The sequence below is a fragment of the Melospiza georgiana genome, chromosome 7, assembly GCF_028018845.1.
Source record: "Melospiza georgiana isolate bMelGeo1 chromosome 7, bMelGeo1.pri, whole genome shotgun sequence".
Lineage (NCBI taxonomy): Eukaryota > Metazoa > Chordata > Aves > Passeriformes > Passerellidae > Melospiza > Melospiza georgiana.
In genome coordinates this window covers 38993829-39009532 of record NC_080436.1, presented here as the reverse complement: position 1 = coordinate 39009532, position 15704 = coordinate 38993829, and the positions used below count along the sequence as shown (strand labels likewise).

The 15704-nt window shown below is 44.4% G+C and overlaps 1 protein-coding gene across 1 annotated transcript in view; it reads right to left on the bottom strand.

Annotated features, from left to right (window-relative positions):
- Positions 1 to 15704, bottom strand: part of KIF5C (kinesin family member 5C) — a 70772-nt gene that overhangs the window by 18727 nt on the left and 36341 nt on the right. The window contains 6 exon segments of the mRNA XM_058027665.1: positions 1643 to 1789; positions 2600 to 2806; positions 6276 to 6344; positions 7838 to 8013; positions 10670 to 10818; positions 14403 to 14551. Of these exon segments, the coding sequence (XP_057883648.1) occupies positions 1643 to 1789; positions 2600 to 2806; positions 6276 to 6344; positions 7838 to 8013; positions 10670 to 10818; positions 14403 to 14551 (897 nt within the window).

The window sequence follows — 15704 nt, the reverse complement described above, 5'->3', positions numbered from 1 at the left end:
TCTACTGCATCCCCAAAGCACACAGAGCCACACAAAGGCAAACCTCAAAGCAGGACTGACCAAAACATGCACCAAACTCCAGATCAAAAATTGGCCACCTCAGAAGCCAGTATTTTCATATTTTCATATTCTGGGAATTCTGAGTCACGTCAGCTAGGGAAGGAGTCAGGCTATGTGTGGATTGTTTTGGGGGAATTCAGATCCCTCATTAACCAGTTCAGGGACTCCCAGATGGGCTCTGGCCCCAAAAACTGAGCTGGAAATAACTGTGGGAGCTGTGAGCCCAGACACTGAGCCTCTCCTGATGCCTCAGGTTTGGCATTTCTGTGTTTCAGGCTCTGTGCTGCTTTAGTGAGCAGCTCTGAGCTTCACATCCAGCGTTGCTGAGCCCTGTGCACAGAGCAGGGAGACAAAACAATTCCTGCTCCAGCTGGGCACCAAGGACAAATGACCCAAATCTCAGCCCAGGAGCACAAACCCCGTGGGCTGGAGAGAGAAAAACAAGCAGGGTGGAACTGCAGGGGCTAAAGCTGCAATGGGACAATGAACTGCAAGGGGCAAATGGAGCAGAACTGATCCCAGGGACAGAGCCCGGCAGCGCTCGTGCATTTTGGGGCCATTTTGGTTCATCCTGGGTGCAGCCCTGGCTGGGCTCTGGTGCTGCCCAAGGTGGATCCATGGAGGAGATGCTGTGAATGAATCCCTGCTTTATTCTGGGGCTCTGCCCAGCCCCTGCTCCAGGGCAGCCTGCACAAGGTGTCACCCCCATTTCTGTGGGATCACCTCTGTCACAATCCCTGCCCTGCTTTGTCACCTGTCCCCTCCCTGGTTTTCCTGCAGCCTCAACACTTTGGTTCCCCTGCAGAGAAATGGGATTTTCTCATTCCTTTATGAATTCCCAGTTCTCAAGGAGGGGATTTGCTATTCCTTTATTATTCCTATTCCTTATTCTGAAATCTTGGGGTATTTACTGAGCTGGCCTCTTGATAAATCCCTGCTTTATTCTTTAGCTCTGTTTAGTCTCTATTCTAGGTCAGCCTTCACAAGGCATCACTCCCAGGCAGACAAAGAGCTCTGCAGTGTCCTCCTGTGTGCTCAGCAGGATTTACACAGAGTGTCCTGGCACAAGGATCCACACATCCCACACCTGTGATGCTCCCAGGGCTGCAGCCAGGCTGGGAGAGCTGGGAATGTTCCCCTGGAGCAGGGAAGGCTCCAGGCAGAGCTCAGAGCCCCTGGCAGGGCCTGAAGGGGCTCCAGGAGAGCTGAGAGGGACTGGGGACAAGGATGGAGGGACAGGAGCCAGGGAATGGCTCCCAGTGCCAGAGGGCAGGGATGGGTGGGACACTGGGAACTGGGAATTCCTGGCTGGGCTGGGATTGCCAGAGCAGCTGGGGCTGCCCCTGGATCCCTGGCAGTGCCCAAGGCCAGGCTGGAGCACCCTGGGATGGTGGGAGATGTCCCCGTCCCAGGCAGAGATTTGGAACCAGAAGAGCTGTAAGTCCCACCAGGCAAGCCCCAGTGGGATTCCCTGCTTTGCTGGGGTGTTCCCCTGCAAAACCTGGAAGCTGGGAAAGCACAAAGCACAGAGCACAGAGCCCAGAGCACAGAGCACAAAGCCCAGAGCACAAAGCCCACGCACGGTTTTGACGTCGTTGGTGCCGATGATTCCCCCGATCTCCCCCAGGTCCTTCAGCAGCAGGTTCAGGATTTCTGTGGCTCTCTTCTTCTGGTGGTTGCTGAGCTCCTGCAACTGGCCCAGCTCCCTCTGCGTGGCCGTCAGGGCGCTCTGGAAAGGTTCAAAAACAAGAGTTACCCTCCCCACTGCAGGCTGGGCACTTTTCAGGGGGTATTTTCCTCGTGCCTGCTGGCACAATGTAGTGACACAAGCAGTTCCACCTTGGCATAATCCACTTTCACAACTCATTGCCACCAAAGGCTACTTTAGATCTATTAAATGTAGCAAATCCGCTAAGAATCTGATTTGCATAATACATCAAAGGAGGTTAATCGCAGGGAAATAGGTAGGGAGGGATAGAAAATTCAATTTTTTCCAATGGATTTCGTGGTAATCTGGTTTACTGGGGGAGATAACAAAGTCTTTAATGAAACAGATCTGTTAACAACAGCTCCTTAAGTTGGTGTAATGAATTAAGGGAAAAAGGATGCTTTAAGCTACTAAACCAATCTTGATTTTCCTCAGATCCCATTTTTTGCTTAAGATTCAGGACACATCTGAGCTGAAAAAGCCGATTAATTTTTTTTTTCCTGATTCCTTCCTTGAGATCCCCTGGCTCCCTGTAAAATCCCAGCTCCACAGCACAGAGTCCAGAAAAACCACAAAAACGCTGCCATTTGCACGAGGCAGATTTTCACAGCTCTCTTGGCAAAATACAGCTTTTAAATATCCAAAACACAGGATGGCCACTTCTCACATCCAGTCCCTTGCTGCAAGAGCCACAATCTGCCACCAACTTCCACAGAGCAGCTTCTGAATCCCCTGAATTTCATTGTTTAATTGAGGCGGGGAAGAGAGGGTGACACCAGCAGGTTTTTGGGGATGTTTAGGGAGCAAGGAGGATGAAGAAGTTGCTCTTACGCTTTTCTGTGCCAGCTCATCTGCCAGCTGCTCGTTGGTCCTGGTTTTGTCCTCCACCTCCTGGGATTTCTGGTCGTAGTTGACAGCCAGCTCCTCCAGGGCTTGGAGCACCTCCTTCACCTCATCCTTGGCCGCCTCATTCTCGATCTGCAGCCGGGTCAGCTCCTCCTGGATCTTCTCGTAATCCCTCCTGGTGGAGGCCAAGAGCTGGGGAGGAATACCACAGCAGCACTGAGTGACCCAAAAACTCCTTCAAAAGGCAATATTGAAAGGGAGAAATTACAAAAGAAAGGGGGGGGGGGAAAAGAGTGAGCACAAATCGTGCGTGCAGCAGGGGAGAAATCCTGAAAACAGCAGCAGTTCCAGCATAAAAGCATTTGAAGGAAGCACAAAGAAAAGCTCAGAACTTCAACGAGAAAAAATCTTCATCAAATCCTATTATGACCCAAGGCTGAGGCAGAGAAAGTGACTCTAAGCAGTATCAGAGCTCCAAAGACATTTTCTGCCCTCAATCCAGTGCTGCAGCTCAGAGCAAAGAAAAATCCCACAAAGTAAAATGTTTCACCAGAGACTCAGGGCTCTGAGCTGAGCTGAGGGAAAAGGGCTCTCTGAGGCAGCCTCAAAGACCTCGTGGCTTCACAGAAATATTTTGATAAGCAAACCTAAGACGATTATTCTCACTTATCGTCTGCAGGACGATGCTGAGGACAGATTAGCTGCTCCTGTTTGCGGAGGCAAAATATTAATCTCAGAAGAAAACACTGACTTCACACACACACATTTTAGAGAGTGTTTCCAAGCTGGAAAACTTCTTAAATTGACTCTTTGCACTGAGTAAGTTCTGCTGCTGAGGTTTCGGTGATGGTGGGAGGTCACTGTCCCTTGCCCTTGAAGCAATGCTCAGTGAGATGTAAAAGCTTTGAGAATTCAGCTGTGGTGTCCTCAGCACAACCCCAGCCCCACCAGCAGCCCTGCACTGCAGGGCGATGTGAAAATAAATAAAAGTGACACCCAGCATTTATTGCTAATACTGCACTTTCAAGGATGATAACGAAACCAGGGCTTGACATGGCATGACAACATCAGAGAGGGAATTACAGCAGATGAAAGCAGAGCAGGAGATGTGGGAGGGCCTCATGCTCATACCAACAGCAAAGTTTGGGGCATTCATTCACAGAATTCACTCCTTCCCAAGAAATATGGAGTATGGATTGGTATGACATTGCTGACAGTGGAATAAAACCTTCCCCGCTGAAGTGTTTTGGGTGGGTTTCTCCTGATCTGCCCACCCAGCAGATGACACCTCCAAAAACAAAAAAAAATCCACTTTTCTGTCAAGCAGAGCACCCAAAAAGCAGAATGTCCCAGAAGAAATGGCTTTTTCTTTCTGGCTCAGAGTGCCTGTGGAAAACAGGAAAGCAGGCAGGCAGCTCTGGAGGCTGGCACGTGCCCAGGGAGGACTCAGATGTGAGGGAAATTCATCTCCCTGGTAATGCTGCAGCCTCACAAGTGCACTCACGTTACGGAAAAAGCCATTGCATTGCCAGAGCCAGATGGCATGTAAATATTTAAACAACAAAATAGCTTCAAATCGTCTTCCTGCTAAACACAGATGGAGATATTATTTACATTTACTGCAGAAATTTTCTGCGTGGCTTCAAGGAGTGGTGGGCATCACCTGCAGCATAAACAAGGAGATTCTGGGTGATATGGTGTGGAAAAATGGAGCAAGCTTTTCAAAAGGCACCAAAAAAACCGTGACAAAGATGAGCTGTAAATAAGGGAAAAGGCCCATGGCTCAGCACTCCATGGATCTGTTCCACCTGGGGATGGAATATCCCAAATCCCCCAAAACACCCACCTGAAGCAGCAGCCAGAGGTGAAAAGGCACCAAAAACCCCCCTAAAATCAGCCTCATCTGCAGCAGGTTTATAATTAACCTGCTGGCTTAATCAAGCAGAAATGAGGGCTGGTTAATTAGGGGGAGCAGAGTGAGGCAGCTGCTGGTGGATCAGTGAGCTCATCACACCTCCAGGGACAGCTGATGTGGGGAAAACCACCTTGAATAATAAAATATCACCTTTGAATATTAAAATATCACCTTTGAATATTAAAATATCACCTTCTCCTCCCAAGGTAAGAGCAGAGCTGCACAAGAGCTGGGACCAGGCAGAAAAAGGCTCTGAGCAGCACCAGCTGCAGAGATTTTGGAATTTAGCAAAGCTGGACTAGGAATGAGCAAAAAAAGGGGAAAATGGGCACTGAAAAGCTGATTGATCCTCCAGAGGTGGCACTGGAACAGGGAGGGTGAGGAATAATTCGGGAGGGATGCACATCACCCCAAAACCAAGGCACAGCTGGGGGGGAAAATCAGCCTCAGGGGAGAAAAGGGATGTGAAAAAGATGGGAGAAGTGAGGTGACACAAATAAATCCATAATACACATCAGGAAATAAATTATAATAATATATTATAAGGTAATAATATATTATAATATGATAATAAAATAATATATATTATTGTTATTTTATACCAATAACTATTATATATTCTATATAATTTATATTTACAATATTTTAAAAATATAATAATAATGTACTTCAAGTGCATTATTATTATTACGCACTTTAAAATAATAATAATAGTAATAGTAATAGTAATAGTAATAGTAATAATAATAATAATAATAATAATAATGATAATAGTAGTAGTAGTAGTAGTAGTAGTAGTAGTAATAGTAGTATTTGTAGTGTAGCCCCAGCACAGGGCAATCAAATCAAGCTGAGGCAAGAGAATTAGGAGCTTCATCATAAAATAAAATTTTAAAAAATTAAAATAAAAATAAAAATAAAATAAAATAAAATAAAATAAAATAAAATAAAATAAAATAAAATAAAATATAAAAATAGAGATTCCCCCAGCCAGGACAAGTCCCCAGAGGAGGCAGGTGAACCCTGAGTGATGAATAGCAGATATGTTCATAAATTGTTTTTTTTTCCTCTAATAACACCTTGGAAACCCTTTCTGAGGGCCTGGATACACAATAAAAGCAATTCCTGAGAAATATCACAGCAACATTTGGGGAATTTGGTGTTATTGCCTCCTTTTGCATCCTCAGAACTGCTCATAGAAGGGAATGGCTTGGCTGACTTTAGTGCTCACGTTCTCCATCCCAAACCCAACAAAAATTCATTTCAGGGACAGAAACGATGCAATCAAATGTTTGAAGTGAGCAATCCAAGATTTTACAGCAAATCTGGGGCAGCACCAATTATCAGGTTTTCCCATCTCACAGATTGCTGTCTCTAATGGCCAAAATAATGATAATTAGTGATTTAATATCAGGAAATCTCTAACTGCCTGTGGTCCATCGTGCCTGGGTACCTGAATGGGCACAGACACATCAAAAATCACATTTGCAGTGAAAAATCCTGGCCCCACTCCTACCCTGGACCTCCAGCATCACTTCCCAGCAGGGGGAATTGTTATTTCAAGGACTTTTATCAAGGCATAATGAGAATATTATGAAATTTCAAGTTTAAGCCTGGCTGACACCTTTTCCACTTGAATTTCAGCCAGTTAATATGAACAGCTGGGACAGAATCATTAAACAAGGGGCTCAGGAGCAAAATGTAAAGGGATTTTTTTAGGCTGGTTTATTTATTTTAGTTCCTTACCTCCTCTTGATCCAACATTTGCTGCTTTAATTTTTCAGCCAACTGGCTCTGCTGGTTGATTTCATCATCCTGCAATGAAACAGGGGTGGAGATTTTTAATTCCTTTTCACAGCTCTCATTTGATCACTTTTTATTTCCTCTTTCTAGGAAAGAAAGGGGAATAAAACTTTGTGCATGTTTGAGTGGTATGAGGGGAGAGAAAAATAAATATACATAAATAAATATACCAGAAATAAAAGAAATAAATATACACAGAGCTCTGCTGTAAAAGCTGTTAACACTGGTATAAATGGTGATATTTTGGGTTGGAAATTCCTTTGTTTGGGATCAAATATCTTCTCATTTCCTACAGTCCTGTCTCAAATGATGCTTAAGAAAAAACTCAAACCTGCTCCAATTCCCTCTGGAATAATTTACAGGGCTTTGCTGCTTTGGATGAGGAAAGTGAAACAATGGCTGAATTTTTTTCCCTTTTCCTGATCAATATGGAAAAGCTGGAGATTGCAATCAGAGAAAAAACGTCATCATTTTTTACAGAAAACTGCTCTTTTCAGTGCCACCAGACAGTGCAAGGAGACCAAAATTCAGATTTAAACACAATTTTTCTGTGTCCACAAACAGCCAAACCTCAATATTAACAGGCAAGGACACACTGGGCTTTTTGCTGCTATCTTCCTGCTAATTACAACTGAATTTTAAAATTGACTATTGATTCATGATGAGAGCTGCCCTTTTTTTTCTGCTGCTCTCATCCAGGGTGGTGAATTGGCTTTTTCTGGGCCTTTATTTTTCCCCTCCACTTTTCATCTTCCCACAAGCCAAAGCTCTTAATGGCTGGAGAAGGGAATTGCTGAGAGCTTTAAGCGCCACTGGTGTCCCTCAAGCTGTGCAAAGAAATAAACAGATAAATGAGCCCTCTGGGCTGTGGTGGCAGCTCCAACAACACAAACAAAAGGTTGTGGGTGTATTTTCCTTTAAATTCTAGGATTTTTTTTTTCCCCTGGTGATTCCATGATGGCATTACAGTTTGGGGAGGGATTTTGCACAAATCACTGAAGAAAAGGGAAAGTCTGGACTTAAAACTATCAGAAAACTGGGCTCTGATTTCCTGGGAAAAGGGGTGGAAAGCATACAGGATCTGCTTTTATGCAGCATTTGGAATTTTCCAACGTTTTCCAGTTCACAATAGAAAGAGAAGCAAAAATACACAAATGGAGCAATAAATAAACAGAGCAAAATTACACAAATAGAATAAATAGAGCAAAAATACAAAAATTTTGGCAAGAATTATCTATTCCCACCTGGAATCAAACATTCCCACCTGGAATCCAACATTCCCACCTGGAATCCAACATTCTCCCATGGAATCCAACATTCCCCCATGGAATCCAACATTTCCACCTGGAATCCAACATTCCCACCTGGAATCCAACATTCTCCCATGGAATCCAACATTCCCACCTGGAATCCAACATTTCCACCTGGAATCCAACATTTCCACCTGGAATCCAACATTCCCACACTGGAATCCAACATTCCCACCTGGAATCCAACATTCCCACCTTATCATCCAGCTGCCTGTAGAGGCTGGCGATCTCCTCGTCGTATTTCTGCTTCTCCTCCGTGGAGATGCTGGCAACCACGGGGGTGATGTTATCAATGATCGGGGTGTTATCACAAGGCTCCAGGTTCTTCTGGTCCTTGGCACTGATCTGCTCCTCCTCGGGCACAGCTTCTCCTGCAGGGACACAGCTCATGGAAATCCTGCAATCCCAAATCCAACGATTCTCCAGGATGGGCGTTCCTGGTCAAGGAAGGGCTTTGTGCCACTTCCAGGGATACAAATCACAAGGAAAAGGTGTGGGGAGGTGGCCACCCTCGTGAGGGTGATGATCCCATGGAAATGCAAACTCCTCAGGTTTAGATTTTCTGTTTTTCAGGCTCTGTGATGCTTTAGTGAGCAGCTCTGAGCTTCGCATTCAGCGTTGCTGAGCTCTGTGCACAGAGCAGGGAGACAAAACAATTCCTGCTCCAGCTGGGCACCAAGGACAAATGACCCAAATCTCAGCCCAGGAGCACAAACCCCGTGGGCTGGAGAGAGAAAAACAAGCAGGGTGGGACTGCAGGGGCTAAAGCTGCAATGGGACAATGAACTGCAAGGTGCAAATGGAGCAGAACTGATCCCAGGGACAGAGCCCGGCAGCGCTCGTGCATTTTGGGGCCATTTTGGTTCATCCTGGGTGCAGCCCTGGCTGGGCTCTGGTGCTGCCCAAGGTGGATCCATGGAGGAGATGCTGTGAATGAATCCCTGCTTTATTCTGGGGCTCTGCCCAGCCCCTGCTCCAGGGCAGCCTGAACAAGGCATCACATGGACTCTGTGAGATCTTTTCCAACCTTGACGATCCCATAAAATCCAGCAGCATGTTGAACACTGAAAGCACAGAACTCCTGGCTCTCCTTTCACTCCCTTGATACTGAGGATTAGCTCCATGGATTAACAGAGGTGCAAAAAAGGAGGGAAACTCCCCAAATTCCAGCCTAAAATCTGCTGGCATTTAAATATCTCTTCCTCCAGGGTGGACCAGCACAGCCGTGCTTAAAACAATATTCAACTTTCACCTCTGAAATTCCAGCACTAACACCAACATCCAGAGGTTGCCTGTGCACAGCAGACACAATTCCTACAAAATCCCCGTCCCCAAGGAATATTTCCTTCAGGAACAGCCCTGGGCTACAATTACAGGCTCAGAGATGAGGGATGGGTGAGCTGCTCATGGCAGAAATTAAATCCACCCTCACCAGAAGCTGGGGAAGCCCCTGGATGCTGCACACATTGCTCAGGGGGTGGGAAAGTTAAAGTTTTATTCCTTTTCCAGGAAAAAACTCCAATATTTTATCTCCTGCCATTCCTCTTGCCAGTTTATCTCACTGGCAGGGGAACAGGTCAACAGGACCAATAGATCAGAGCCCAGAAAGGCTGAGTGAGGCCCCAGAGCAAAACAAAAAGGGCAAGGAAAAGCACAAGATGATTTTTTTTTCCCTCCCCAGCTGAAAGCATGGAAAAAGTGGAATTTGAAATCAAGCAGCATCACCTCCCTCAAGGTGCTTGACTCCAAATGTTTCCTGCCCTATTTCTGGAAGCTTGATGGTATTTTCTATTATTAATGAGGGAAATGGGAATTGATTTTTTTGCCATTGGAGCAGGGAAGGAAAGGTGGGTTTGGTTAGAATGCAGGGCCTTGTACACAAAAAATGTTCCTTGGGCTGTGGAGAATCCACCAGGATAAACATTTTGGGATTAAACATTCCCAAAAGAATGTCTAATTTCTCATTCATTGGATGAGAACATCCTGCCTGTAAAACACAAAAAAAAATTGGGTACTTGGAAGGTGAAATGCTCAGCTCACCCATTCCCTGCCACCCTTTTAATTTGTAGAATAAATCCTTTATTCCTGAAATAAATAAACTGCTGGAATATTGTCCAAGATGGAATTGCTGGGACAGCTCCCTTTGTATAAACCCTCCATCCTTCCAGAGGATGGGAGTGCACAAGGTCAGACAAGAAATCAATAATCTTGTGAATGCACTGCTGGGTAACAGCAGCACCCAGGGAGGGGAGGAGGATATTTAAACAAAAGGATCCATCCAGGCTTTTGTAAGAAAAAAAAAATAGGCTTTGGATTGGGTTGTTTTTTAAAATGTGACATAAACAATTCAAACTAAGGCTGGTTTGCTGCCAGAAATTATCTGCCAGTGTTCCAGATTAAATTACATTTTTAAAATTTGATTTTCAATAAAAGTTCTTTCATTTGTGTGTCTCCATATTCTACCTCCTGTACCATCCTATAGCTGATGTCACAACCTACCCTGAACAGCAATTCCCCACTTTTCTAATCAGAAAATTGGCTGATCTCAACAAAAATTTTCATGTAGCAGCCACAGGAGCAGACAAATGGTGATTCTTCTAAGCAGGTGCCCCTCCCTGTCATTGTACTAAAGGACTAATTAGTCTAATGTGAAATTCAATTATAAAAAATCCCCAAACCCAAGGTCCAATTACCTTAAAGCACAATGATTCTCATGCCTGAGGAGCAGAGTTATTAAAAAAATCACCCCAAATATAATGACATTTTTCCTTTTTTTTATTACTATCATTAACAATATTAACATAGTGATTCCTCCTGTGTTCTCTGCCCTGAATCACCAATTTTTGGCATTTTCTCTCCACAAATGGCTGCTGGTTTGCCTGGTTTTTGCTTATTCACCTTCCATTATTATTATGAGTGAGTTATAATGTGAGTTTAGATGCAGTGGCCAGACACAATTAATAAAAATTATGATTTAGGGCAAGAATTCAACACAGACCCATCCAGCTCCCAGTTTTTGGCACCTACCATTCCTCCACCTGTTCAGCTCCAGCTCCAGGTGCTGGATGACGTTCTTTAAACTCTTGTTTTTGTCCTTCTCCTTCTCATACTTCTTCTTCCACTCCTCTGCTGTCAGCTCCAGGTTCACAGACACTGTGTTCTTGATGGTCTTGGCCCTGCAAACAAATCCCAGGGCAGCTGCTTTGGGTTTCCATCCAGTGCAGCCGTGGGGATTGGGGGCTTTTACATCATACAGAGGGGAATGAACGGGGAAATCGTGGATTTCCCATCCCTGGAAGTGCCCAGGGTGGGGAGGGGAGGGGAGAGGAATGGAAGAAAGGAAGGAAAGAAGAAAAAGGAAAAAGGAAAGAGGGAAAAGGAAAAGGAAAGAGGAAAAGGAAAAGGAAAGAGGAAAAGGAAAAGGAAAAGGAAAAGGAAAAGGAAAAGGAAAAGGAAAAGGAAAAAAAGGAAAAGGAAAAGGAAAAAGGAAAAGGAAAAGGAAAAGGAAAAGGAAAAGGAAAAGGAAAAGGAAAAGGAAAAGGAAAAGGAAAAGGAAAAGGAAAGGAAAGGAAAGGAAAGGAAAGGAAAGGAAAGGAAGGAAAGGAAAGGAAAGGAAAGGAAAGGAAAGGAAAGGAAAGGAAAGGAAAGGAAAGGAAAAGGAAGGAAAGGAAAGGAAAGGAAAGGAAAGGAAAGGAAAGGAAAGGAAAAGGAAAGGAAAGGAAAGGAAAAGGAAAGGAGAGGAAAGGAAAGGAAAGGGGAAAAGGAAAGGAAAGGGGAAAAGGAAGAGGAAAGAGGAAAAGGAAAGAGGAAAAGGAAAGAGGAAAAGGAAAAGGAAAAGGAAAAGGAAAAGGAAAAGGAAAAGGAAAAGGAAAAGGAAAAGGAAAAGGAAAAGGAAAAGGAAAAGGAAAAGGGAGAAAAGGGGGGAAAAGGGGAAAAGGGGGAAAAAGGAAAAAGGGAAAAGGAAAAAAGGGAAAAGGAAAAAAGGGAAAAAGAAAATAAAGGGAAAAAGGAAAAAAGGGAAAAAGGGAAAAAGGGAAAAAGGGAAAAAGAAAAAAGGAAAAAAGGGAAAAAGGAAAAAAAATGGGAAAGGAAGAAAAGGGAAAAAGGCAAAAAAGGGGAAAGAAGGAAAGAAGAAGGAAAGAAGAGGAAAGAAGAAGGAAAGAAGAAGGAAAGAAGAAGGAAAGAAGAAGGAAAGAAGAAGGAAAGAAGAAGGAAAGAAGAAGGAAAGAAGGAAAGAAGAAGGAAAGAAAGAAGAAGGAAAGAAAGAAGAAGGAAAGAAGCAGGAAAGAAGTTCCTGCCTCCCTAGGCAAAAAATATCCCAAATTTCAAGCCTCTTTACAACCAGCATCACTTTATTATTCTGAAAGTGCTCAGCTCCAACCCAACCCAACCAATTGTGCCAGGAAATGCAAAGCAAGCAGAAAACAATGCCCAGCACCTACTCCAGCAAATCCACACTGAAAAGGAAACCAAACCAATCACTGTGAATTAAGAAAGCCTCAGATCTTTGCCCTTCACTGCTCAGACACTGAGTCCCTTCAAATGCCTCCAGTGCTGTTGAATAAAGCAGATAAGGAAAAGGATAACAGATAAACCCTCAGCAGTTTATAAAGCTCCACAGATTTGCACTCTGTGGCAAGCAGGACTTTTATCACCTTAAAAGTATTTTTTAAATAATCTTGTGCTTTTAAAATAATTTCCTGATGGTCAGGGTTTACACTTTGCTAAAAGCACAGCTCAAGTTTCCACTCATTTAAAGGGCAAAAAAAGTCCAGGCACACCAGGAAGTTTCTCCTGATGATGGATGGAGCCCTTACTGACAACCACAATTAAAAATGAGATAAAAACACGAGGAAAGATGGAGTAGAAAAAGAAAAAGCTGATTCACTACTATCAAAGGAGCACTTGTACAGTTTGATTGGTACAAGAGCTCCTCTGAAGATGGATTTCATCCCTGACATTTATTTTAATGGTGACATAACTCTTTCTTTTCCCAGGAAAAATCAGCAATCAGCCATGAGTCACGGACCTTCCCTTTAATGCCACTGAGCTCCTCAGTGGTGTCACGTCAGAAAAATGAGACACAACAACCCAAGAGCCTGGAAAAAAAAAAAAAAACACTTCCACCATTCCCACCCAAAATCCTGCCAGAGAAAGTTGTGCATGGATAATCCATGGGCTGCTCTGCATGGAGCACCAGTCCTCCCAGGGAAATACAAATTATTTCCTTCCTGACAATTCAGAATTCCTGGAAATTCAGCTGCTGCCCATGAGGAGTGCCTCACAAATATTTCCCCGTTTCCCCGGTTCTTGCACTGCCATCCTGGTCCTCAGTGAGGATCATCCCCAAAATGTTCCTCCTGCCAGGAAACTCTTGAATATTCAGTCAGTCAGAAAACTGCCTTGCCCCAAAAAAGGGTAAATTTTACTCATTATGGAAAGAGGAATGAAGCCAAGGGGAATGTAAACTGAAACTGAACTTGGAAGCTGGAGTTCAGACTCGTTCATGCTCTTGGTTTCACTCCTGCATCTCAGGATGCTTGGTTTTGCTCAACACATGATCTGATCAGTACAAATTTGGATCTTCAGTAGCTAAAAACCATGTTCAGCTCACAATGGGGGGAAAAACCTACAAAGGACCTCTTTAACCTGATTTTGCTCATGGCCACTGCCTCTTTTTGCAGTCCAGAAGCTCCACGTGGTGGAAAACAACCCAATTTTAAACAAATACAAGCCTACTGTATCCTCAAACTGATCAACTCTCTTTAAACACTCCTAACTTGCCAGTATTTTTCCTTTCTGCTACTACACAAATCAAACAAAACAAGTAATTTTCCAAAGGATCCCAGTTCTCCTCAATTACCACAAAAGCAGTAATTACATAATGAGCCTGACCTATTTCTGCAAACCTTCCCAATGCATTTCATATCACTCTTGTCAATAAACACACAAGGAAGAGAGATTTCCCTCTGGATCCTTCCATAATTTTTGTTCCTAAATTGTCCAGATCTTCCAAACATCAGGTCCATGGCAAGCTCTCAAAGCTGTCAATATTACAGAGCCCACTCTCTTAAATTTTCCTAATTTTCAGAGATATTTTTACAGCCATAACAATGATCCCTGAGGTGGAATTGAAGGAGAAGACAACTCTTAAAAGCATCAACAGCACTGTTAGATAAAACAAAAATGAATTTTTCCACGGAAAATTGCCCACTGCCTTTACATTTCTTAGCAGGCCAAAAGTGAGATGTGGTGGAAAAAAACCCATTTTCACAGCCAGACAAATCTATTGTGTTCTACAACTGCTAAATTTTATTTTGCACAGTCCTAACTTGCTGGTGTTTTCCTTTCTGCTACTAGACAAATAAAACCAAATTTAGATTTTCTGAAGTCTCCAATAAAGCAAGACTGAATTTTTCCACAGGAAACTGCCCAGCAATTTTATCTTTCCCATAAAATTCCAAGGAATTAAGACAACATCTTAACTTTTCTGCAGGAAAATCAACCAGGAAGGAATTCAAGAATTTCTTATAGACATTCTTCCATGGATTGCCCAATCCTTCCCCACTTTTCAACCCCACTGTGGTGCCAAGCAGAGCAGCTGCTCCAAACATTAACCTCGGTTTTCCTGGAGGATTTTTCAGGAATCACTGGGAATAAAGAGCCAGCTCTCTGAAGCTCTCCAGATTTTTTTACCAAAAAAAAAGCTCTGGATTCCAAGGGAGGATGGATGCACCCAGGCTGATCCCATGGGACTCACCTCTGGCCAAACATCAGGGTGGATTTGGTCTCGGCCTCGTTGAAGACGGAGGGGGAGCAGCAGATGACGATGGTGGTCCTGCAGTTCCCCCCCAGGGAATCCTGCAGGATCCTGGTCATTTTGCTGTCTCGGTAGGGAACGTGGGTTTTCTAATCCAAACACAAGCAAAAGACAAGAACAATTGGTTTAACCAGAGAGGAGCTGCTCCAGATTGCAAGGCAAGATGTGTTCTATTGCCATCTGTATGGCAGCTGTCTTTGTCAAGTGGGCATTTTCCTTATCTCTTCCACAACCAATCCTCCCTCTGGGGGGACATCTGCTGATAACAGCCATTGAATGTCACTGCAAGGCTGATAAGAACTGCAGCATCCCATTGGGAGATGTGAGCCCAGGGGAGGAGCCAAGCATTCCTGCCTGGATATAATCTGGGGATTCTGGAACACCAGCACGGCTTCTGCACTGGATTCCCCAGAGGAACAGCAGCTGCCTCTTCCCCTGGATCTTCAGAGGGACACTGCACCCTTCTCCAGGATCCCTGCTCCAGCAGAGCCACCCCTGACACTGCAGGAGGGCTGAGCCACAATTCCAATGGGATTCTCCAGGATCCCTGCTCCAGCAGAACCACCCCTGACCGTGCAGGAGCTCTGCAGCCACAATTCCAGTGGGATTCTCCAGGATCCCTGCTCCAGCAGAACCACCTGACCCTGCAGGAGCTCTGCAGCCACAATTCCAGTGGGATTCTCCAGGATCCCTGCTCCAGCAGAACCACCCTGACCTGCAGGAGCTCTGCAGCCACAGTTCCCATGGGGCTGCTGCCAACACCCTGACCCACAGGGTGTCAGGTTGGGTTCTGACTCTGGCAGTGTTGGTTTGGTTCACTGCATTGTTCATTTTATCTTTTATTTTCTTCCCTATTAAAGAACTGTTATTTGACGCTCCCATATTTGTGCCTGAGGGCCCCTTAATTTAAAATTTATAGCAATTCAGAGTGGGGGGTTCATTTTCTCCATTTCAGGGGAGGCTCCTGCCTTCCTTAGCAGGCACCTGCCTTTCCAAACTGAGACAGGAGGTGAGTCCATGCTGGCAAGAGTCACAGTTTGTTGTGATTGTGCCCAGATTTGGGAGCTGCTCCAGTGCCATCACTGAGAATTAATTCTTCATCTCGGGCAGAGCAGCCAAAGTGCCACTGGTTTGTGACAATATTTTGCTTGTTAATATTTTGTTAACAGCCAGTATTTCCTCCCTTCAGAGCTGAAATGTTAACTCCTTTTACTCCTTTCTTTTTTTCTCTGTGGATGGCAG